Source organism: Rhea pennata, chromosome 3, assembly GCF_028389875.1.
Source record: "Rhea pennata isolate bPtePen1 chromosome 3, bPtePen1.pri, whole genome shotgun sequence".
Lineage (NCBI taxonomy): Eukaryota > Metazoa > Chordata > Aves > Rheiformes > Rheidae > Rhea > Rhea pennata.
This window is the reverse complement of record NC_084665.1, coordinates 47,529,450-47,554,583: the sequence shown is the minus strand read 5'-3', so window position 1 is coordinate 47,554,583 and position 25,134 is coordinate 47,529,450. Positions and strand designations below refer to the sequence as shown.

At 36.2% G+C, this 25,134-nt stretch overlaps 1 protein-coding gene across 1 annotated transcript in view; it reads left to right on the top strand.

Moving 5' to 3' along the window:
• Window positions 1–25,134, top strand: part of GALNT2 (polypeptide N-acetylgalactosaminyltransferase 2) — a 99,762-nt gene that overhangs the window by 60,577 nt on the left and 14,051 nt on the right. The window contains exons 4-11 of the mRNA XM_062572247.1: window positions 2,292–2,390; window positions 2,958–3,025; window positions 3,958–4,023; window positions 7,397–7,518; window positions 13,498–13,585; window positions 17,390–17,477; window positions 18,581–18,684; window positions 23,421–23,547. Coding sequence (XP_062428231.1) covers window positions 2,292–2,390; window positions 2,958–3,025; window positions 3,958–4,023; window positions 7,397–7,518; window positions 13,498–13,585; window positions 17,390–17,477; window positions 18,581–18,684; window positions 23,421–23,547 — 762 coding nt within the window. The remainder of the gene's footprint in view (window positions 1–2,291; window positions 2,391–2,957; window positions 3,026–3,957; window positions 4,024–7,396; window positions 7,519–13,497; window positions 13,586–17,389; window positions 17,478–18,580; window positions 18,685–23,420; window positions 23,548–25,134) is intronic.

Below are 25,134 nucleotides of genomic sequence, written 5' to 3'. Positions count from 1 at the left end.
ACACAGATTTTTGAAGAGCTAATTCTAATATAAATCAGTCACCTTTAAAATATACAGTGGAAAACTTTCTTATGGTTACATTCTTGCTATTTGGAAGTCTAGAAATCTTGATTTCTCAGTCAGGAATTTGCAGTAGTGTTTTCCTCTTATTTTTTCTTAAAAATAAGACTTAATTGCCTGATGTAATTCCACCTTAAGATGTACTCCGGCACTTGTGATCTCTTCACAGAAGAGAGCACTTACTTTAACTACCCCCCTCCCTCCAATGCATCTAATCTAACATCATGACTTACTGGCAGTGGACTCGAACAAAATTTACTCACTTTCATGACCTTACCTTACTTAAAATGGATTGATACAGTCTTTGAATAATTGTTGTAATGCTATAATATGTGATCTTTTGGGGCAACCTTGGATTATTGAATGTGACATTTGACATGAAATTTAATGGACTTCTATTTCAATGTTATATATTCGTAGTATGCTTCTAGAGCTTCTAGTATGTGCACAGATTCAGATTTTCAAATTTGTTATTTAAGGCAGATACGATGTTTTTTGCTGCTGGAACTTCACAGACAGATGCTCAAATTTGAGGAGTTTAAACCAAGCTGCTTGATCTGTGCAAGTGCTTCATGTGATAATTAGATACGTAGTAAGCTCACCTGTCAAAACAATTTGTAGATTAGCAGGGAAAAGGATACCTTTTTCGTATTGTAGGCATTGGTATATCATAGTGGCTCAATTTCTTACAGTTATTTAAATGTATTCCCAGAAGTTTGCAATAGAAGAGTCTAATTCTTTGCTTTCCAGGAATGCATAAAGACATGTGGTGGTTTACTTCAATACTGGATGCTAGTGACAAAGCCATCTTTGGTATCTCTCAAACACCCACCATTTGAAAAACAAAGCTAGATACGGCCTTGCTAACCTGAGACAGAGCGTTGCAGAGTTGGCATGGGCTTAGTTTTTTTTTTTTTTTTTTTTTTTTTTTTTTTTTTTTTCCAGAGTGAGTGAGATCACAGCTACACAATGTTTTGTTTCACTGCAAGCACTAGTATTTGTGTGACATTACGGATGTGCTTTACTGAAAACACCTGGGAATGCGGGCAAGGGGAAGAAGCACACTGCTGCTCGCTCTTCTGTTGCATGGAGTTGTATCTGGTGGTGTTTATGATGCACGTCAGATTCCGCTGTCAGATGCGGAGAGGCCTTTTATATAGGCAGATGATTTGTTTTAAAACTTACTAGGAATGTAATACTCCTCTTCTTTCCTTAATAGTTAGTTTAAGTATTCTGTGGAGTATTATCAGAATTATTTGCTGAATTTGCTGTAGGTATATGCTAAGCTAGCCAGGTTTGTCCACTCTGCAGACATCTAGGCCTGCTGGAACTCTACCCCTGATATTAATTAAAGGGGATCTAAAGAAATTACAGCAATACGTTAGACCAGTGTTCATTCCTACAAGAACAAGGGTCCTTATCTTGACCTATCAGACTGTGATGTTTTCAGCATGAGCTCAATGTGCAATGCTTTCTACTTCTGTTAGTTTCTGGTACAACTATTAATGGTGGTTTTTTAGGTATTTTTGTTGATGTGTTTAAGCAGCTTAATTTTATGTAGCCCTGCACGAGTTCAATTATTCTGGATTTTTTTAATGCTTGTATATTAATCTTGGACTATGAGAGAGAATGAAAAAGGAGTTGACTTAGATGGAATTCCATTATCATTATAATTTGGATGGACTTGGTTCTGTGTTTAGTTGACTCAAACGTCTCACAAATAGAATTTTTTAAAATCAGAATTTGAAAAAAAAAAAACTAGCTGTGACTATTTTATGAGCAAGACCAGGATGCTACAGTATCTTCAAAAATGTAAAGAAAGGCAGAAACATGTCATTCTAAAGAGGACTCTTGAGGCAGCCTGTGAACCCATAGTTCTTATTAAATGTGCTCCTTTACTTAGACTTAGTAAATGGCTTTACTGTAAAACAAGTGCTCTTTCATACAGAATTGCATGGAAAGTATATAGTGTACTGCAGTGATGATAGTCCTGGACTTTGCTGAACTTACCCATGTCTGGCGCTGACTTCTTCAGTCTATTGTGCACCAAGGCACCTCCCAAAACTGACAGAGGAGATGATTCTGGTCTCAGATGAGACCAAGACATCTCAAGACTTCCTAAGCAGATGTAGAGTATGCACCAATTTAATAGATAACAGCTTCATGATGAAGGCTGTCTGCTGAGACTTGGGTGTAAATCTTATGTTTAAATAACAGTGTTTTTCTTTTAGGTGTCAGCGGAAACAATGGCGGATAGATTTGCCAACCACTAGTGTGGTGATCACATTTCACAATGAGGCAAGATCTGCTTTACTTCGAACTGTTGTCAGGTATATCTAAGAGACCTTGATTGCCCTAAAGGCCATTCGTTTGTGTCAGATAATAGCTTATGACAAGGGAGACAAGTAACAGTCCATAAAGTTTTTCTGCACTATTTACATTGTCTCCAGTTCTTAAATTCTGAAATTATTAAAAGACGAACAAACAAAAAAAAATCCACCTTCCTCTTGGCTGCAAATGCATGAAAAAGGATGGAACCAGTTACTATAAGATGTTTGGAAGTGTAGAGTTTCAAGATGAGAATTGAAAAATTTACAGAAGATGGATTCTTATTGGTTATTAAACTTAAAGGTCTCCATAAAACTTCCATAAAACTGCCATTTTACAAATTTTCTAATCTACTGATTTCTGGAGGCTGGAAGAGTTTTGTGGAGATGGGAAATAATTTTACCTGTCACTTTTATTACACACTACTTAAGAATAAAGCAGTAGCTGGTGTTGAAGATATGATACTGGACTAGATCAAACTGTGACTTAACAAAACATATCTGTTCTTATGACATTGTTATGGAAAATGAACACCACTTAATAGTGAATGGCTTTTCTGTTTGTTTCAGTGTCCTTAAAAAAAGCCCATCGCATCTTATTAAGGAAATCATACTGGTGGATGACTACAGTAATGATCGTAAGTCCTTTCACAGGACCCAAATGTGTGTGTGTGGGGGGGGGGGGTGGCTGTTCATTTGTTTGCTTTTTTTAATCTCCCCACTGGAAGAATTTCTGTAGACACTAGTAGATGACTTAGTAGAAAAGTGGTCACATGAATTGCAGTTTGATAGGGCAGGCCTAAAATCTGGTTTTATTGCTTCTGAATTTGTCATTGTAGAAGTGTGAAGAGCTGATAATATTTGAGGTATATTCTATTAGTTACTACTAGCTGCAGAAGCAGAGCGTAAGGTGAGAGCAACCTTTCCATAGCATGTTCTCTGATGTAAAAATAAATAAATAAATGAAACTCCTAATACTTGCACCAAATATTTTGTAGCACTGCTTTGAATGAATACTAATCTGTCTACCTTTTGGAAACAACAGATCACCACCACCCTTGATTTATTTTGCTGTTTTTGTGCTTTTAATAGTACTGTGCTATTCTTGTACTTAACTTCAACAGTTGAAATGGACTCAAGGATCGCTTTCTAAGGAGTTAATGCCTACATTTTCATTGCTATTTATAGTGAGATTGATATATGTTTAAGCCTTAATGTCAGTAGAGCACAAGTCTTTGTCATTCAGATAAAACAGTTGTTTATAGTTAAATCCCATAGAAGTTATTTTACACAATGTAACCGTCTAAGCATAGAGAATAAGCTTAAATAAAAATAGTTTGTGTAGAAGTAGCTTTAAATAATGAGGGTAGTAATCTTAGTATGCCAACTTTTGTCTTTATGGTGAGATAAGAAGGCATTTTTCAAGTATCTTTAAATTATTTGCAACCATAAGCACTTTCCCTATTGTTTTTTTCCTTGTGTTGAAGACAGCCACTCTTATGCTTTACAGTGGATATCAAACTAGGTCTCAAAGTTTGTGGGTTTTTTTGTTTGTTTGTTTTCTTTTAAGCTGAGGATGGTGCTCTCTTGGGAAAAATTGAAAAAGTGCGGGTTCTTCGAAATGATCGCCGAGAAGGTAGGCTTAATTTGGTTGGAGGAAGGAAGGTATGAATTCCACTGCACTACCTTATCTGTTGAATTTGATTAATTCTTTTAAAAGAACATTGCATTGCTCAGAGGAGATTTACACTCTAGAAATCAGCTTACTAGTGGAATGGAAGAAAAATATTACATATTTGTGAATAAAACAGCTATGTTGATTAATTTAGGCTTATTGCTTGTTCATTGTATATTGCTGCCTGTCACAGAGAAACCAACTTGAAAATCCCTCTCACCTTCAGTCCCTCCATTCTGTCACTGTACTTTGCTGAATCCTCTGTTATGCTACTCCAATTGTATGTAGGTTTTCACCGTAAATGAATGTCATACGATCAAACTGAAAAATAACCCTCTTTTTTATGCTACCCTTAGTGGGGATCATTTTAATGATGCAGTTGGCAAACAGCCCGGCAAACAATTTGACAGACTTGACAGGGTTGGAGCAGCTAGGAGGGCAGGAACAAAGTATTCCAGTTCTGCTGAAGCAGGAGTATCGTGTAATAAACTTGCCTTACTCTTCTTTGTCTTTTTTGCTTTGTGAGTTGCTGTCTCATATCTCTGAGCCCTTCAGTCAGCAGCTTCCTGACCATGGAGCTTAGCATATTAGACATACACAACTGTTGTTCTAAAGCTGTTTAAAATAAACTGAGAGCTGGCAGTTGAAATAGCTGACTGAATTAGCAGATATGTGCTTGCTTATTTTTATAGACACACTATCTTCTAGGCTGCCAGACTGGTCTTGGGAACAGCTAGAAACATTAGGTTGCCAAAAACTGGAAGTAACATGCACAAAACCTTTGCTGTCCCATAATTAAAGTTATTACGTACTGATGGATGCTTAGTGCTTGAATAAGTTGTTTGAAATATACCTGTGAACAAAGGCTTGTCAGAAAAGCAGGCCTTTTCTGACTTGCCTTGGTTACAGGGCTCTGAGTAAGTTGATGTCGTTTAACCGATGAACATGACACTTAATGATTGAGATAATATGGAAACTTCTCTCTCTTATCTCTTGACTTTTCTCTTTTGGTAACCGAGTATTAACTCTTGACTGTACTTAAGCATGAATGAAAATTCAGTTCACCTATTCATGCGTACAAGATACGCACCAGTATATCTGAAAATGTAGTACAGCTTGACATCTCTCACTTTGTCAGAAAACAATAGCTGCTAAATTGAAGGCACAGTATTAGCTCACTTGGTGGTTTTGTGAGAATAAGATAAAAACTGTACTCATTGGACCTACTATTCTGTTCACAAAGTTTTGCCTAAATATATGTATATATGCCACCAGGTGATGACTTTAAAATGGAAATGTTGTAAGACTTCATTTTAATTGCTAGCTTGTTCAACATCTGCCTACACTTGGAAACAGAAAGTGAGCGTAAGCTCAAGCTTACGTCTTACAAACACATACAAATGAAAACGTAAGAGAATCAGTGAAATGAAAGAGTGCATAAGACACTAAATGTAACAAGTTACTATGAGCAACAGAGGAAAGCAATGTGTGTTAAAATGAAATGTAAATGGAAGATTTCTGTGGTGGGGAGCTAAGACATCAATGACTGTTGCTTTCTGAAATATGTGATAGTAGCTTTTGGCCTCAGAACTGTAGGACTAGAGTTAGTCATGGGAAATGGAGTATTTTGGAGAATGTGGTGGGTGCTGGAATAAATGTTGGGGGAGAACATTCTGGACTCATTTTGTCATATGGCTGAATGTGATTACGGGGGACTTAGTGACCCAAATGGTCATTTTTGTATCTTTGCTTGGAACTTGAAAGTAAGGTTTGATTGGTGTGAGTGGGTGTTATTTTTGTTTGTTTATGGAAGTGGAGCAAGACAGTAAGTTCTAGAAGAACGCATGTTACAAATAATGAATTCAGGAAAGAGCATTTGGAGAAGTAGAATGAACGTAGCCAGTGTGCTGGAGGAATAATTTGATGTGAAAAAAATGGAACAAAATAAGTACAAAGGTGGTTGATGGGAAACCAGCACAAAGAGCAACAAGGTATGGTTGATGGCCAATGCGCAACAGGTGAAATAAAGTAATGAGACAGAGCATCACCAAAGCACGGATCTACAAGAGACAAGCGCTCACGTTTGCGAGATCATACAAGGACCCTAAAGCAGTTGTTTAGTTGCTGAATATCAAACTGAGCAAATGAGTCTAGCTTTTTTGCTTTTAAGCTTTTCGTATTCTGTTTGGTGGGATCATATTTTGCAGTTTTATTTGGTAGCAGGGATGGAAACAAATAAGGTTGGAAGAAACCAGATTTGGAGGGAACCGATGTAGAAAGAAAACAAATTAAGTAATTCCTTGGCTTTGATTTTGAGTGACAGTAAAGTCAATGAATTGTGGGCAGTTGCAGAGAAAAGTAGGGAGGAAACTTGCAAAGGGATGAGAGGAAGTTGACTATTTTCTGCTTTTGAAGGACATGGTTGGATGTGTGTAAATGTAGCAAGGAACCATATGGGCCACTGAGGTCATTCAAGGAGCAAATATTAAAAGAGAAGGAAGGAGGGAAAGAAACAGGATGAATCTGTGAGGGGAACTATGTATTTGAGGGAGATGTATACAGAGGAACAGAACCTTCTGGCTTTACCAGACGTTTCCTCTTAAATCTTAGCAAGGAAGGCTTGTGGGGTTTTTTGGTTGGTTGGTTTCTTTTAAGAGAAAGAAAGAATTGTGAGAAACAGGAAAAAGGTTGAAAGAGGGGAACAGGCTCTTGGGCGTGAATTAACATAGCATGGTTTGAAATGATTCCAGCATTTCTAGAAGGAGTTGAGGGAAGAATGGACAGACTGTTCTGATAACTTTTTTAATTGGGGGGGAGAGAAGGCAAGCTGCTTGATATTTTCATCAGTCCTGATGAAACTTGATTAAAAATAGGACTTCTTTAAATTGACCCAATAGTAATCCTTCAATTAGTACTACTTTGACATTACTAGCCTATCTGCTGTTGTGAATATGTTTCTGACAAAATGAGTGTGTTTATTTTCAGGATATATGGTAAATAACACTTGTCAATATAAGTGGTGTTTGTCTTAAATATAGGTCCGGCTGCATTTGTATATCATTGTTTTAAAAAAAATGCTTAAATCCTCCTTAAGTTGGAACAAAACCTGTGGACTAAGGAGCAGTAATTTAGAAGCTTGCTGGCTTCATATTCTAAAGTCATTTAACTGGATTGTTAGCTAGCATCTGTTTTTTAGAACAGAACTTCTGTGATTGTCCTGATTGAGTAAAAATAATACAATTTATGGCTAACTTATAATGTGGTAGTTTGTCTCATCACTGTTGATTGTTTTCCTCCCATAACTACTGAAACTCTCTTTTTCTTCGTGTCTCAGGCTTGATGCGCTCCCGTGTCAGAGGGGCAGATGCAGCACAGGCAAAAGTACTGACCTTCCTGGATAGTCACTGTGAATGCAATGAACACTGGCTGGAACCACTTCTGGAAAGAGTAGCTGAGGTTAGTAAAGAGTTCTTCTAAAACAATTTCTTGAAGTAGCTTTTAAATTTTAAAGCAGTCTAGTATGTGCTACATTAATGCATCTTCAAGATTTTTTTCCTCTGAAATGAGATGATGGAGATGTTCTGAGTGTTCTATGAGTAAAACTCACTTTTTGTTCATTTAATTCATGAACATAGGAACATAAAATGTGAACATTTATCTTTCCAAGCAATTAAAATGGATACTTCTTGAATCTTCAGAGACCTTCTCAGCAAGTGTCGGAAATTTGTAGAGCGAAGCATACTTCAGCTTGACTAACACCATGTCAATGTAATTCTGTTTACCTGAATACTTATACCTCACTGAGATTTGATCAAGTAATTGGAGAGGGGTTGAACAGTGAAAGCAAAATTACCAAGGAAACTTATGGGGGCTGTATGCTCTCAGCTTCCATGAAAATAGTGCTAACAATTGACAGCACTGAGAATGCAAATACACTGTTTTCTGTATGGGTTGGTTGCACCTGTTAACTTGCTCCAGGAGAATTCTATCAAAGTGAATCACGTGCAACTTCAGAAAGCACTGTGGAACACTCAAGACAGGAGAATTCTTCTTAATTGTGTTTTTTTCCGAGTAAATTTCCCATTTAACTTGATTTAGACTTAAGAATTTATTTGAAATGGTTTTGCTAAGCTACTCTATCTTGTTAATGTCCAGTTCCTCCCTTATCCTCTACACATTTTTTTTTTGCATCTCTTCCTCCCCCCCCCCCCCCCAAAAAAAAAGACCCTATCCTCAATATACCAACAGAGCAGCTATCAACTGGTGACTGGTTTTGCTCCTTCTGTTTGGTTCTGCGATATTTCACTGTGTATTCCAGAAGTACTCCAAATAGCTAGACACACCAGCAATTAAAGTCATATTTTGGAAGAGAAATAACTTCAGTTTACTCAAACTTGGACACTAAGGTACCTAGAACCTCCACAGGACTTAGTAAGATTAACATAAAATTTCTTTGTATTTTTCTGCCTGTTTACAATGTTGTAGCTTTATAAGTGTTGAGGGAGTTTCTGTATAACTTAAGCAGGAAAACAGACTTGAAATAATTTTGTTTATATTTTTACACACACACACACACACACACAATGTATGTATAAAAAAAAAATCTCAGAAGGAAGTGGAGAATGCTTTCTCCTAAACCACTAATTGACTCTAGGATGTGGGGGAACTGTTTTCAAGTCTATTTCTGTAAATGACTTGAGGTATCTACTTGAGAAATTGAAAGAGAATGATAGTTTAGGGGTCAGTACAACTCTTCTTTAGCTGGACAGACTTTGCCCTTTATCCTTTCTCTGCTCTAGTGTGTGGGGTTTTTCTGTTTTTGTTTTTTTCTCAAAGCATACTCATTTAGTTTTCTTTAAAACAGATACGGAATCTTAAAAAATCTTACTTTTTCGTCATAACAGAATACAAAACCTTTTGTTAAATTGCTGACAAGTTGATGAAGATCCAGCATTGCATATGGTGTACTTGATGGGAGAATCCTGGTTCATGTTTTTGCCTTGTGCAGCAGCTGCTTTTAGCAGCACAGGAGCACTGAAATCCTTGAAAATTTGTTCCTCACAACTGTCACACTAATTATGTATGTGACAGTGAATAGTTTTCAGCTGTATGAATACTTTTGTACTCTTAGTAGTTTTACATACTGTTAAATAACTGATGTAGAATTCCAGTTTACTTTTAGATAAAGGGTAAAAATACCATTTTTATTTCTTTTAGAAAGGGAGGTTTCCCTATCAGGCAGGTATGGGGTTTGATAAAGGTACACGCTCAAGTGATTAGGGCCTGCATATTGTTTATATGTAGTATATGATAACTCTTTGTTATTTTATATAAATGAATTGATTTTGCTTACAGTGCAGACTGCATGTAATTTGATATTTATTAGAAACATTTTCTTAAGGATTTCAGTGGCAAGAAGCTGAGTATACATAAATTCACTTCCTCTCTGGACTCGGAAGTAACTACTTCAGGTTAGGGCTACTACAAGAAGTGCGGTATTTTCTGATGCTCTTGCTTCATCTGTTCTGTATTTGGTGGAAAGTTTTCCAAGTTCAACAATTACCCAGCTGGCATTGAATTCTGTGGGAGTTTGGGGGGCATGCTTCTGTGATTTTTCTGGGTGGTTAAACAAAAGAAGTCCCATCTTCTAGAAACACAATCTGAATGGAGTCAGTTCTACAGTATAATATTGGGTGTACTGTGACCGTACTTAAACGAGAGGTCTAAGACAGCTTTCTAATGTTAGGAGCACCTGAGGCATCAAGACTCTCTTCAGTTTAAGGATGATCCACCCCACGATTTTCTTCAAAATGGTTCCCTAGTTAATGTTTATTGACCATGCTTCCTTAGCATTCCTAGGAGTGTTTGACAGTGCCAGGGATTCCTCTTCAGCAATTTGAGGAAAAAGCTTAAAGCAGCAAAAACATGCATTAAAAAATGATAATTTTGGAGTTCAGAACATACTGATACTTGTGTAAACTGGAGTTGGTATGTCTGCTCCCTCCTGCAGAATGACTGTCTGTCTAGTTCTCTAGGGCTGCCTTTATGCTCTCCCAAAACTTTCTTAATTTGGATTGGTTAGGGCTGATTAAACCAGGAATCAGCAGATTTTAACTCTTTGTACCCCCCAAATGTCAACATATCAGAAGTATACAATCATGAAAATATTGATAATGTCTAGCTATTTCCTGAAAGCTTTTTCTATTTGGCATTTTCCATTTTCTGTTTCTAATCACTGTGATGCATCTTCTAATTTTAATTTTTTCTTGTATAACCAATGTATTATATGGGTGGAACACACTTGATATAGAATTTAACTACCTACCTGTTTTCACAGCATAGCTGTTAACTCTGGTATCACTTTTGGAAGATAGGTTTAAACAAAGATGGTTTTAAGTAGAAGAAAGGACTAAGATTAAGGAATGAGATATGCATTTCTCTTTCTGTATTTGTTTCACTTTGTGACCTTGAATGAGTCACTTGTAGCTGGCATAGCGCTCAAAGGATAACATTCATATTTTCTCTCGAGTATTGTGAAGCTTAATCTTTGACGTGTCTAGAGATTTTTTTTGGAGATTGTACGAAAAAGCAGTGTATGGAATCTTGAGGATAATTCTGATATTTTATGAGAATAATATACTAATCTAACACTCTATAGAGTCTATGTAACCACCTTACTGAATACGAAGATGAAATAGTATGCTACAAATTGGAAATTCCAGACACCAAACGGTTGCAGTATTCTCAGACTATTTCTCTCTATTCTTCACCAGGAAGCACATGTTTTTTTTTAGTTGTGTGTTCCCTTATAAATTATGACCTAAAACTTTGAGAATAAAGCAAGTGACTACAAAAGCAAGAATTCTTTCTGCTTGTGTTTTTTTGGTTTCCAAAATGACATCAACTTTCTATTATCATAACACTATAGGTAAATAATTATGTTACTTTAGGGCAATTTAGCAGGAGTGGTTGCGCAGAGACTGCATGCTCTGTTTAGCGCACTGTCTGCCTTACCTACTTAACAGAGCTCTGCAAAACATTAGCTTAAGAATACACAAATGTTTTACCTGCTTTCCTAAACAAATCTGTAGTTTGAAATTATGGAAGAAACAGCATGTTTCTAAGCCAAAAAAGTGTGGGTTGTATGTAGGACTGAATGGTCAGAACCTGGGTATTTGTGTATCAGAGAAATAACTAAATTCCAAAAATTTGTTAAGCAGAGCAAGTGTTGCTAGCCTGATGGTGCATTGATACTGGTAGAACTAATCAGAATTAGCAGTGGCTTGGGGAAATTTCAAACATGGAGAGACAGAACATGCTACCTGTTTGCTGGGCATTGTATGGAGTGGAGATGAGCTGAAACCTAACTGAAGCTCTGCCTAATGTAGCAGCTGGCTGTTTAGGAAGCTTTTACTACCAGGTTCAGCTGTACCAAGCAGAACCATTTGAGGAAATGCAGATTTTTTTTGAGGAAAGAACTAGCAAAAATAGTTGTTTTGCTTTTAAGTCACTTGTTGATGGGTATATTGTGAATTACTGGATGGATTGGGTGTCTTCTGTCTCATAAGTAGAGGAGTTTATTAATTCTGTCACTGTATTTAGAAATGTTTAAAGGAGGAGGAGGACACTTAAACGTAGAGACAGTGCTTTGCAGTTAAGGTATAGTAAATCATAACTGCCTCCCAGGTAACACAGTCAGTAAAGCCATTGTACGTATCTAGACTTGAGGCTATGGCTAGCAGAAATGTGAGCTGAAGATGTGATTGGTAGTGCAGCAGGACAGGGGGTGGGTTTGTGTGTTTTTTTTTTTTTTTTTTTTTTTTTTTTTTTTTTTTTTTTCCCTGCCTGTTCCTATGTTTCTGTAGCGTGCTTTAGACCAAGCAGTACCTAGTAGAGGACCTGATTGGATGTTGCATGCTAAGTTATGTTGTATCCCTTAGAGGTATATACTTGGTCTGTATGGCATAGCTGAAATGATAGTTAAAAGGAATGTAGAAATCAGTAATGAACAGACTGAGTTTTTAGCTGAAGACACAACTAGGAATCTCCTTTTGCCTAATTACGAAAGTTAGTAACCTTTTTCTTACTTACATAAAATGACCTATAATATGTGAAATGGCTGATTTGGGCATACTAAAGTCAATGTTAATTTAGCAGTTAATTTTCAATAAATGAATACAAGCATTTTTAATGTCCTAACTGGACCAACCTAAAGCCTTTTGACTAAAGGAGCCACTTCTAAATCTCTCGCTATGAGCTTAAGCTATTCTTATAACAGTTTGGTACCAATCCATTCTGTATAGTACTGATTAGCAAGGGAGATAGATTGCTACACCACTGTCTAGACTGTTTGAAGACTTATTTATGAAATAGGTTCTTAAAATAACAAGATTTAGACTGGCAAATTTTTTAACCATGAGAACAATTTTTCTGTAACAGTTATCAAAATATTTCCTGCTTATTAACACATTCTTTATATTCACAGAATTGATAATATACTATTCTGAATCTCTGGTCTCTGAATGCAGAGTCAAAGTTCTGTGACATTTATTTTATGCTCTAGTAAGATTTTTGACAGTGTTTGATCAAACCACGACTGTTTAAATGAAACTGCTATGCTTTGATGTATATAGAAAAGAAAAAACTTTTTGAAGTACTTTATGGAGAGGAAATGGACTGGCCTAACCATATTGCATTTGTAATATCATGAGTGCCTTTTTTTTAAAAAAAAAAAAAAAAAAAAAGGAAAAAAGTAGTACTCATTCTTTGTGATCCGAATGGATGTATGTGGAATTGCTGGATTTTTTTTTCCTGTTAAAATTATTTTGACAAAGATGTCAGCTTATGTAATAAACATTGGTCAGAGTAGTATATAATACCATGTTCGGAGAGATAAACATGGTATCTGTACCACTGGAATCTTGGCAGCCAGAGATTAATAGCATTCATTATTTTAAGAGGGCATTTTTTTAGGTTCTCTATCTAAATATCTGACTGTGGAGAGTGTTTTTCTTTTTTTTTTTTTTTTCATAGTGTGGAATGAATTAGCTTTAACCTAACACTATGCTGACTAAACAGGCTTAAATGTCACTTAAAAGTTGAAGACAGCAGTGTACTGAGTGACTAGAGATTTGCTGTGAAAATAGAAACAGTCTGCCTACTTCTTTTCTTTGGACCAAGTCACAAGAGAAGGATTACTTATAGAAAAGTAGTCTATAGATATAGGCTTCCTAGCTATAAGGCATTGCTTCTACTTTCTGAAGCAATGGTGAGCAGTTCCCTCTGAGTGGCTATTTAGCGCCATAAGTGAAAACCAGGAAAAGTTGGGGAAGAAGTGTTCATGAAATCCTGCTGAACTGTTCAACATCTCATCCTGCCTGAATCTTTATATATTGATTTCATTATTTCAATATTACTTTCTAATATTTATTTTAGGACAAGACCAGAGTTGTGTCTCCTATTATTGATGTAATTAATATGGACAACTTCCAGTACGTGGGGGCGTCAGCTGATTTAAAAGGCGGTATGTACCTGTACTGGAATACAAATAAAAAGAAAGCATCAAGAATCAAAGCTCATAATCACTGCAGTTGTGGAATGGGCAGTTAACTGTTCTTCCCTTTCCCATATCTAGCTGACCTTCTAATGGCCAGTTCTTTCTAGGTTTGATTTGAAATTGGCCTTATTGTCCTTTACTTTGCAATAGTCTGCCTTTATTAGACTAACTCATAGAAGTTTATACTGCCATTTACCAGTGTGCAAGACTCACACCAGCATTTGTAGGATTATTTATATGTGTCAGAAGCAGCTTGTGGCGGAATTTATCATTTGCTTTTTAGATAAGTCCTAATTACTCTCTAGTTTAGAAGCCCATCAACAATGCAGTGCCTATGAGGTTTTTTCAAGATGCCAGTTTGCTTAAAGAAGAAAAAACTCTTCTAAATAAGCAGAAAGCCTTCAAATGTGTTTAAGAATGTTTTTGTCAGTCATGATCTATGATCATGGGTAGAGTAAAATGTGACCTTGAAAATCTGTAGTGGTTATATTATTACTGTTATAAAATTTTTCTTTTAAATTCTATTTAAAGTGCTATAGTCTTACTGTGTCTGGTGTGAACTGTTGACAGCAAGCAGTAAAAAGCCCTGTGCAACACCTCCATCCCCACCCTCAAATTTTCCCTTCCCGCTCTTTCCATCTCCCAAAAGGGGAGTTGGGGTCCCAAACAGGAGCCCAAATGCTAAAATCCTACTCATGGCAAGTATGTTAACTGTTTTCTGTTTATTTCCACTGTTAGCAGGAATCTGGCATTTAAAACAGCGCTCTCCCACTCCTCACCCTCCTTGCTAAATATCTTTAAGTAACTGTTCCCTTAACTCTAGAAACTGAAGTGTCTGCGTAACAGAAATAAGATGAGGTACAATATGGAAATTATTCAGCACTGTTCCCACAGTGTTTCAGCTTTTTCTGGATGGGCTGTCTTGAGTGAGGAATGAGTTTCAAGCCATTTAAGCCCATTCAGTCCTTGATATACCAGTCCTTAACTGACTACCAAATGTTCATCTTAGTTTACTGGAATGAATGTATATTTGCATAATGTTGCCTATGTTTCAAATTCTAGCCGGTGATCTGGAGGCAAGAGGTTCTCTAACCTTTTAGATAATGCTGTAAAATCAGTATTTACTTAAACTATCTCATTCATTAATATAGATAACACCTACAGTGAAAGTATTTAAAATATGCTAATATATAATTCCATGTTATTATCTGCGTGCTAGCTTTATTAAATCCTGAAGGCCTTCATCCAGTCTGTTAGTTATACTGCAAGTTCTGGAAATCTCTGTACCATTATGTGGCTTCTGCTATTGTCCATAGTATGAGGAGCAATTCTTGCACTGAAACTTTAGATTGGTTTGTGTGGGATTCATGCTCTGTGATTCCTCCTAGTCAGAATGGGAGGAGACAGATTACTTCACTGTTGCTGCTTTTTTATGTTTCATCAACTAAGCTATGTTTCCCAAATTTCTCTGCTTTTTAGTACTCTTTTTCTTCCCCTTGCCCCCCATACACAATAGGAAGATTCTTTAAAAATCCATGGAGCCTTTATACTTTTGGACTGGGGAGTGAGAAGTCATCTTTTTTTTAATGTTAACAATAGAAAGTTTGCACGTACCAATGTTTAAAGTTATTTGAAGATCTGCTGAAATGCAAATAATATATTTCCAGTTCCCAGAGGACAGATTACCACATTAGAAGCACTACTGCATTTGGCATCCTGGGATGTTTTTGCTGAGGCCAAATCTAAACATGGAAATCAAACTATGCTTTCAACCTTAGATCAGTATCTGTGGCTGAAGCATGAAGAGTTGAGACAGCTGGGACAGCATTTGTGCCTGGTCTGTTTTGAATGGGCTTAATCACCCAAGACAAGCAGTCTAGCAAATTCAACAGATTTTAAGAGGACAGGGCTGAAAAAATTCCCAAGTGTGGTCACTACTGAATCTGTTCACTTGTGTAACAGAATCGTGGGGAGGGTTGCAAAAGTGCTCCTTCTCTGAGAAACAACTTACTGGAATAAACTGTAGCTAGCTGAGATCTGATTATGTAGAGTAGGCCATATCACAGAGCTTATGCTTAATAGAATTTCATAATAATAAATATGAATAGAAGAATTCATATACACTTGTCTTTAAAAATCCTCCTTTTACAGTTACTGATACTATCTCACCAAGTGCAGATTTTTTTTCCCCAGGGTCAGTGAAAATGGAGGAGGAAAACAATTTTTATGGATAGACAATTTGTATGCTTGTTCTGAGTTTTGTAGTGCTGTGCAATGTTCCAAAAGAGACCCCTTGTGTTCACTAGAGTATATGTAACTTTATCTCTCTACTGCTTGTGCTTTAGAAGAGTACTTCTAGTCTTCCCAGCTGCAAGCAGTTTTACTGGGTATGTAGAATGAAATGAGGCTTTCTAATAGGATGGAAATATTGAAGTTCATTTTACTTTTCATGATGGAGGTTTTAAACTACTGTCAGTTGCAACCATTTTATTGTGTAACTACATGGAGTTTTTGAGTATTCCATAAAATGTTATATTGTAGCAATGAAAGGCTGTTTAAATACTCAGATTTGTAGGAGAAAGTTGGCATTTATGTTTTAGGGACTGCTCAGGATATCTTCTCTATTGTGTGATGTAAGTATGTTATGGATTAAAATGGAAACTGTTTAGTTTTTAACTATCCAAACTAATCTCTACTATGCAGACAAGCATGCAGACAAATTGGTCATACACTTGTAACCGTTTACTTTTTGGGGAAGTGGGAAAAGATAAGTTAATTGCTCTACCCCTCTAATGCTGGGGAAAGGAAACTATTGACATCTGTGTAACAGAAATCTGGAAATCATTCATTACATGACCTCACAGATTCTAAATGCTTTTGGCAGCAAGCAACCAGTGTGAGGCAGATTTGCTAGCTGTATGGTTTTTTTTAAAGATGTCCATACTTAAGGGTGTAAGCTAGGTCAAAAACTGTTAATGTTTTCGTTATAGGAAGACCGTCTTATATCTGCTAGGTTTCTTGTATTGTTGCCAAAGGGAGCTAGTTGTAAGCGTGTCAGGCAGCATGCTGCTGTAGAAGGCTATCTGGTCTTGGCTATTCTGGCTATTCTTATGTTTTTCTGTGCTTAACTCAAAAGGACCACACCAGCTCTCTGTGTGCATGCACACATGTATGTACGTCAGGGGAGAAAGCTTTTTAACAGTAGGAAAGACTGATGAATTAAAATAAATGTTAATGGAGTAAGTTGGGAATGACATAACCTGTTGTGATCTTTATGATTGGAGAGCTCCTGCTTCTAGAGAGGAGTACGAAGAGCGCTGTAGAGACTCTGCAAACAAAAATATGTGGGCACTTGACAAGATTTAAAGTGTAGTTGTACAACAAGGGCTGTTGAGAGCAATTGTAATAGGTAAAAAGATCTTTGTATGGCATTTTGTTTGACTTAAGTATATGGAACACTGGATTCATAAAAAGCTTTTGATCGCTCAACTGTGGTGCTGACTGAGTTTCTTAAATTGTGTAATAGATGGAAAGAATAGAAATCAAAGTTATTTTCCACTTGAGATTACTTCTGTGTTGTCCTATCCAGCGGCTTTTCCCTTTATCTGGAATCTTGCTCATTTGTTTTCTCCCTCCAAATTTATATAAGTTTAAATATTTGATTTATTTCTAGTTTAAAGTACAGTTCCCAGTGACTTCAGTAAATGTTATATTGAACAATGCCCCTGCCCTTTTTAATGTTCTACCTTCTCTGACATTTTCTTCTTGAAGGCTTCGATTGGAATCTGGTGTTCAAGTGGGATTACATGACACCAGAGCAAAGAAGAGCGCGGCAAGGAAATCCTGTTGCTCCCATAAAGTATGTCTGCACCACCACTTCTCCTCTTGAAAGATAATGCTGTAACTTTTTGAATAAAAGAAACTTATTGATTCATCTTCTTAGGACTCGGTAGCTGTCAAACATTATCACTGCAAATGGAAGTGTTGGTTAGTTTATTTTATGAAGACTTAAATGTGTGATAAACATTGCTCCAGGATATTATGAGAAGATAGCCTGCAGTGCAGTTTACTACTAATTCTGTTCTGTTCTTGGGTATTTCACTTTTACTGTTGCACATGTTGCTATCTCACAAACAGACTAAAACAGATACTAACAGTTTGCAAGGTCTGAATGGAAACAAAATTAGTACAGTCCCAGAGTCCATTTTCCAGCATTAGAATTATATATTATATATATATATATTATTAGAATTATAATAAGTGAAATATTGCTCTGTCCTTCAGGAAAAAAATATTGATGAGTTTTTTCTTTAAATCACTTCCCTATTAGATACATTTATATTTCAGTATAAATGATATGTGCCTTAAAATATAGCAACTGTATATTTACTAAGTTTGACATAGATCTAGTAACAGATATGAATCTGTTACTAAATAAAGTAAAAAATCACTTTCTCCAGGTGTGATAAGCAGTTAATAGCCTTACAGAATTGATGTGTCTCATTAATTATTTGAACAGGATTATGAGAAACAAATTGAACATTAAAAAAAGTTGACTTCAAAGGACATTTGTCAAGAGTAAATCTACTTAAGTAAATGTATAATCTACTTCAGTAAATGTTTTGTGTTTGAAGCTGGTATGTTTTGAGGGCTAAAAACACAGCATCAGTTCTAATGCTGTGCCCTTAGCACAAAATGCCACCCTTTTATATAAGAAACTTCAGAACCAAATGAGGATTTGGAAGCTGCTTCAGAAGCTGAACATTGTCATAATGCTATACATACCGTAAAAATGTTGTATAATGATGTGCAGAGAATTTGAGAAATAACAGATGCAAAATTAGCTGCCTTCAAAAGCACTGCAAGTTTTTCTACGAGATATTAACCTTGAGATGCAAATAATAGTTATTTACCAATTCATGTTTTTCTAAATATTCTACTTAAGTTTTCTTGTCTATTTAGGACACCCATGATAGCTGGCGGGTTATTTGTGATGGACAAATCCTACTTTGAAGAGCTAGGGAAATATGACATGATGATGGATGTTTGGGGTGGAGAAAACTTAGGTACGTATATCACTTACCTTTCAATCATTTTGGAAAGAAAAAGTTATGTCTTTGCCTTTACTGTCATGGATTCATTGACTTCATAGCTTTTTTAGCAAAAAGTATTTCAATAGGAGTTAAAATTTAAGGTCACTTATTGACAAAACTCAAAGACTTGTTTTAAAGGGAGAGTTAAAATAAGATGGGACTTGTATGTTAAATGTGAGGAAATGAAAGTATTTGTTCATTATGCGGTTCATTTTTTTTCATGAAGGCTGGAAAGTAAAATAGAAAACTTAGAGGATGTAGATGGGATAAGGCTTTCAAGATTGTATTTTTGAACATAATTTCCTTTTCTAATAATATTGATTTAAATGCAATAATGTTTAAATGCTGCCAATTTTTAAGGGTTGTCTTTATATGCTGCTGAGACTTAATCCAGTAAAACGGAACACAGGGGTTCATGGGTTTAATCTTCTTACCTATACCTTAAGAAATCAATTAAATTGTATTTGAAGAATTATGATTTACTTTTGTTATCATTGATTCTACTATACTGTGTGGCATGTAAGCTTAATGTTTGTTTTCATTTTGTACTCTTATTGCAGTCTCACAAGATAATTGTGGTTGAAAAGGTATTTTTGCTGTAACTCCTTATTTTCAGATGTTTTTGAGCAGGGTTTGAGATAAGGGAGAGGACGTCAAGTGAGTTTGTGCTTTGACAGTGTCCTTCTTTGGTCTGGTGGTTAAATTTTACTTCAGTGGAGTGCATTGGCTCTTTGTGTTACAGTATTGCAGACATTTCTCTTCAGCTCCAGTTATGTTAAAAGAAGGATTTGGAATGGACAGAATTCTAACTCTTTACAATTTCCAGTCTGTCACTAATTTAGTTTTTCAACTTAAAAGTATGTCTCAGGTTTTAAATAGTGAGTTTTAGAAGCTAGTTATAAGGCTTTAGAACTTCCTTATTGCAAACTCTAGCTGTTAGGAGTTCAAGGTATCTCAGGATTTAACAGCCAGTGAGATTTTTTTATTTACTGAAGTAATGTGTGCACGGAGCATATGCTTGGACTGCAGTAAAATGTCTACTGTAAACAGCACATTTCTACATGCAGAGACAGAAACTGAGCATAGCACTCATGTAAGGAACTTAAATGGTGGAAGAGACCTCCTTGCAACCTAGTTTCTGACCTTCCTATGCAATACTCAAAAATCCCTTGGTATTCTGAACAAGTTATTTTCCGGGTTTCTGATTATTTCATTATTTAGACTGTACATTGTTAAATTATATTTCTATGAATATCGTAATTTCATTTTTTAGAAATCCTGGAAACTGTTTAGACAAACTGTTATTGCAGTACACTCAGTCTGAGAACTTCTTTTGCTACTATAACATTTAAATATTTGACTAACAAAGCATGTACTTGAGCAGACTCTCTGAATTCTCTTTCTGAGAACTCTGCAGCTGCTTTCAGGCTTTGATAATCAAGGCCTTGATAGGACAAGGTGCAGGTAACAGCACTCACTCAAGGTGAGAAGTCTGCATGCAAAAAGCTGTTTATGTTCCTGCTGTGTTGTGTCCCTCTATCCCAAAACCAGGAGAAGGAAATAAAACTTTAGGGTGCTTTTTCTCCACTTACTCCTGAAAATGCGAAGGCAGTTAGCATAGCAGACAGCTAATGACTTGTTCAGTTAGTCTGGAGAAGCTATGAAAATGAAGAATAAAGATCAAATAACCTATGATTTAATTGGCAATAAATGAGACATGCAGAACATACCGGAAACTTGATGTACTGTTTAAAATGTTCTATGCACTCTTGTATGACCTGTTTATTCTCAAGCATATCTTGGACTGGAGGCTTGGTGCTATATGCAAATAATCTGCCAGATGGACTTAAGCAGAGTGCTTGGAATTACTTCCTATACTATATAAAACTGCACATTTTTCCTTGAAGCATGTGCAGAACAATGATTAAATTATGTTTTATTTCACATGTGAACATAGGCTTAACTTCAGCAATTTGAAGATGGCCCTGCACTATTTTGCCTACAGTTTAAATTCTAAATTAGCCAAGGGACAGATCTTACCATGATGCTGCAGGGTATCAACGTGGTGCATTTTCTCATCATTATGAAATGTGACTATCTGTGTTTTGCGCTTCAAGCATGTGTTAAGATGTGTTCAGTCTTTTCTTGAATTAAGAAACTCCAATTCTGATAATCTTTACAAATGCTTTTTTGGTAAGCCTGTGTAAGATCAGAGTTCACTGGAAGACTGGATGAATTTTTAAAAGATTTGAATCCATTTTGAAAATCCAGTGTTATCTTATGAATTTTGCTAAAGTTAGTTTCCCCATACCTTCTGTATCAATTAAATACCACGACAGGAGCAAATCTCTTACTGAGGTATAATACCATGTACTAAAATAATGTTTGACTTGCTGCTTATGCCTTTCTGATGAAATCTAAATTCATTAAAATTTTCAGTGTTAATTTCTTTGATCACTGTTTGTTATAAGTATAGTCAAAAAAGTGATTTAAAAGAAACAAATCTGAAGTTTAAATTTCTGTACATTACTTTTTCTTTAAAAATCCATGCAGACTTCAGAAGCCACATTGGTACCAAAGAAGAATTAGTTTGCCCTTCCCTATTTACTAGTCATTAACCTTTTTTTTTTTTTCAAAAAACTATTTATTTCCACTTCTGTTTTTTGAGACCTAAGGTGCTTGGAAGTGTGCAAGTTGCTCTGCTTTCTTTAGGGATTTATGGGAGGGGGAATTGAGCAAGTGGGAAAGCATTAACTTAATGTATACAAGAGAGGAAGCTATGAATAATGAACCAAATGCTCACACATGGGCTACTTCTGAATGACTTTTAAAACTGAAATAGCTTTTCAGCATCTACCTATGTTCTGTAGATGATGACTTTTTGGATTAAATCTTCAAATTTTTTCTTTAGAAAAAGGAAGTGCTTTGTGCATATTGCATTGATTTTCATTTTTATCCGCAATCTCTCTTGCTTGTCTAATGCAAAAGCACTTTTATTAAAAATTTCTCCATCTTTCTTTTACTAAGATATCTTCACTGACAGCAACATCATCATTCTTTTGGTGTTTTTTGATTCACTTCAGTCTTGGGCAAGTGAATGTATAAACTGTATAACTGCTCTATATCCCAGCAAAGGGATATGAGAAAACTATTACTACTATGCTTTCAGAATTTGAGCACTGTGAGACCAAATCTGAGTTGAATTGGTAAAGCTTGAAGGTGTTTATCTAAAAAATATAACTTATTCTAGTAGAAATATAAAAGCATTTTTGCTTAATAGCTTGTTTAGTTAAAAATGTTGACTAGTCATTTATTGCAAATCCTGATTTTTGTTGTTCCAAGTTCAAAATAACGTACAGGCAACAGTGAAGTCACTGCTTTGAAAAATGTATGGAGAGAATGCCATGCTTAGCTGCTTTAGAAATTAATTACTTTTGCTGATTTCTCATGTTCATTCGACTGGAAAGCCAAGACCATATGGCAAAGACAGTATTATTGTCATTAATATTTTTGGGAGATCATCTGTCAACAGATCTTGAATGCATGAACATGCCTAATTGGCTCTGATACTGCAGAAGTGATTATCAAAGTAGAACAAATAGGGAATGATCCTTGTAGAAGCAAAGACCATTCAGAAGAAGGGCAGTTAAGTCTCACTGTGAACATTTGAAATGTCTGCACCTCTTCTTCCTCTGGAGAGATCGTCCAGAGGACATACTCTGTATGCTAACCCTTAGTTTTTCCTGATACTTTTGATTTTTGAAGTGTTGCTATTTTTATCATTGTGTGTGTGTGTGTGTAAGGAGGGCTTCTGGCACTTACTAAGTCTTTAGACACTGATTTTGAACTAGAGTAGTTCAGTATGTGGGTGGCTTTAGCTACAGAAAGATGCTGAATGATTGCAAAAAGGCTTGGAACGAAGAGTAGCGCTCAGCAACTGGTTGCAGCTGCCGCACTCCAGATGGAATGAGGGGATCAGCGCTTCCAGGAGCCCCTCTCTTGTTGTGGTTTTCTTGGAGTGAACAAGCAGAGTTTTCTGTCAGCACTAGGTGACTACTTCTAAGTAGAAAAGTGTGCAAAACCCTTTCAAGATCATCTTTTCCTTCACTAGGAAGGTCAGCTCACCAGCTTGCCTTAGAGGTGTGCTGTCCGTAGCATTCAATTTGCGGAAGAGGTTACACTTCTAATCAGATCAAGACTGACTCGAAGTAATTCCTTCCACTGTCAGTCCTGTGCTTTGGTCATCTTTTGTAAGAAGTCAGCAGCCTGAATCTATTGATTGTTTTAATCCTTCCTTGAATTTGTCTACTGTGTTATTCCATCTTTAGCTGAGTAACTTTTGTTAAGGTAGTTTATTAATTTATCTAAGTGTGTCTACTCTTACTTATTCTTCAGCTAAAACACTTTAAAAGCATGTATAGATCTGACTTACTCTGCCAAATTACAACATAATTTTGGATTTGGAAGATGCTGGTAATATCAGATAAGAGAAGATAGCCATTTAGATAACCACTTAACTTAGAAGCAAAACTGTTTATAGAACAGTGAAGTAGAATGCTCAGATATGCCCTTGTTTATGCTAAAGTCTTTCAGCACTCTTACTGATCTTCTCAGCAATAATGAGTAACAGCCTTCTCTGTAAACAAAATGCTGTAATGTTGTGGTATCCTATTTGAGATGTTGGTCTTTCACTCATGTGTTCATTGCAGAGATCTCATTCCGAGTTTGGCAGTGTGGTGGGAGCCTAGAAATCATCCCTTGCAGCAGAGTGGGTCATGTATTCCGCAAACAGCATCCTTACACGTTTCCTGGTGGAAGTGGTACTGTGTTTGCAAGGTAATTATTAGGCAAGCCTTCAACTGAATAGTGGGTGTTTTGATTTCTTCAAATGATCAGCAGGTGGCAGCGATTTCACTTTGAGGACCTTTCAGGAGAAATACTTGCAATGTTATCTAACATGGAAAAATATTAATTAAAAGGAAAATTAATGGTTACAACTATACAGGTTGAGAAAAGAACATCAGAGATAAAAGGGGGAATTCCTTGCTGAGGTGGACTGAGAATCTGGAAAAGGAGGATATGTTTGGCTTGACATTCTATCAGTTTTCAAAACTTTGTTTATCTACTTTATAAAAAAGCTTTATTTTCAAAACCATCCCATAAATCTTCATCTTATAGGAACAGGTCGATCATTCACTGAGATTCAGAATGACCTAAGTTATATATTTGTGTTTACTTTTTGTTTGTGTGTGATCAGTATATTAGCAATTATGTAGACTGATTCTGGCACTAATACCAGCCTGTTGAAACTTCATTCTATATTACATTTTCTTTTCTTGTGATATGACTACAAATGCCTTTTCTGCAGACTTAAACTGCAGGGCTAAGGGCTTAGTATAATATTCATGTTAATTTTGCTGTTGATTCAAAATGTGGCCTTAACTGAAATACTGAGCAGTTTCTTCAGTAGCATGAGAATAGCAGTTTTGGTTTGTGTTCATAGTGTTAAGTCATGTGGATTAAGGATTTGCATAAGTGTGTGAATGGCATTTTGACCAAGACTCTTTATCAATCCTAGCTGAAGGTCACTGTAGCTCTTTGTTTAGAAAAGTAGCTGTTATGTTCAGGGAATTAAAGAGGTATCATAAGTCTCAGCTTAAGGCAGTGAGTGTTTTGGCTGCAAATCAGATCATTTATTTGCTCTTGAAGGAAACAAAGCCCAAACTCTGTTTGACACCAGGTAGTAGAGAGCTTAGGTGTAACTTAAATTCAGAAAAATGTTCTGAGCTGATACATTTGGCGTAGTGTTTCACATTAGATTAAAGAAACACTTCAGAGGTGAACAGTTCTTGCCTTCAACACTTGTCCTACCAGCAGCATGATGCTAATGAATTGGATAGTCTACTTAAATAAAGTCACCATGTTGTTTCTTCCAGTAGTTATGATAGAGAATTTCCCTTAATTATCTGGTCCCCCATCTTTTGAGTTCCATATTTTATGCTGCGGTAAAAATGAATGTGAGAAAACAAATACAATACAGACCTATTCCACTATTTGTAGTGTGCCAGGAGGATAGAAAGTTTCACCAATTAAGCTATATTATGTAGGCTTATGACACAACTGTTTTAGTTTCACAGTAGGTTTTAAAATGACAATGTCATAACAAGGATCACATTACTGAAAAATGGTACAATTTTCCCACTGTTCTGCAGCTTTTCTGGTTTTGAGCTGTTGCCATGATGCTGCTCTTCCTATAAAGTTAAATAGGTACCTAAATACAGCTTAGGACTGAAAACTAAAAAAGGATGTGACTGTGCAAGGATGCAGCGTAGATCGGAAGTGCATCACGCCAGCAGCGATTGAAGATGCTGCATTCATATTGAGGTTAGTCATTCAGATTTGGCTGTAGTCTGGTCAAATCAC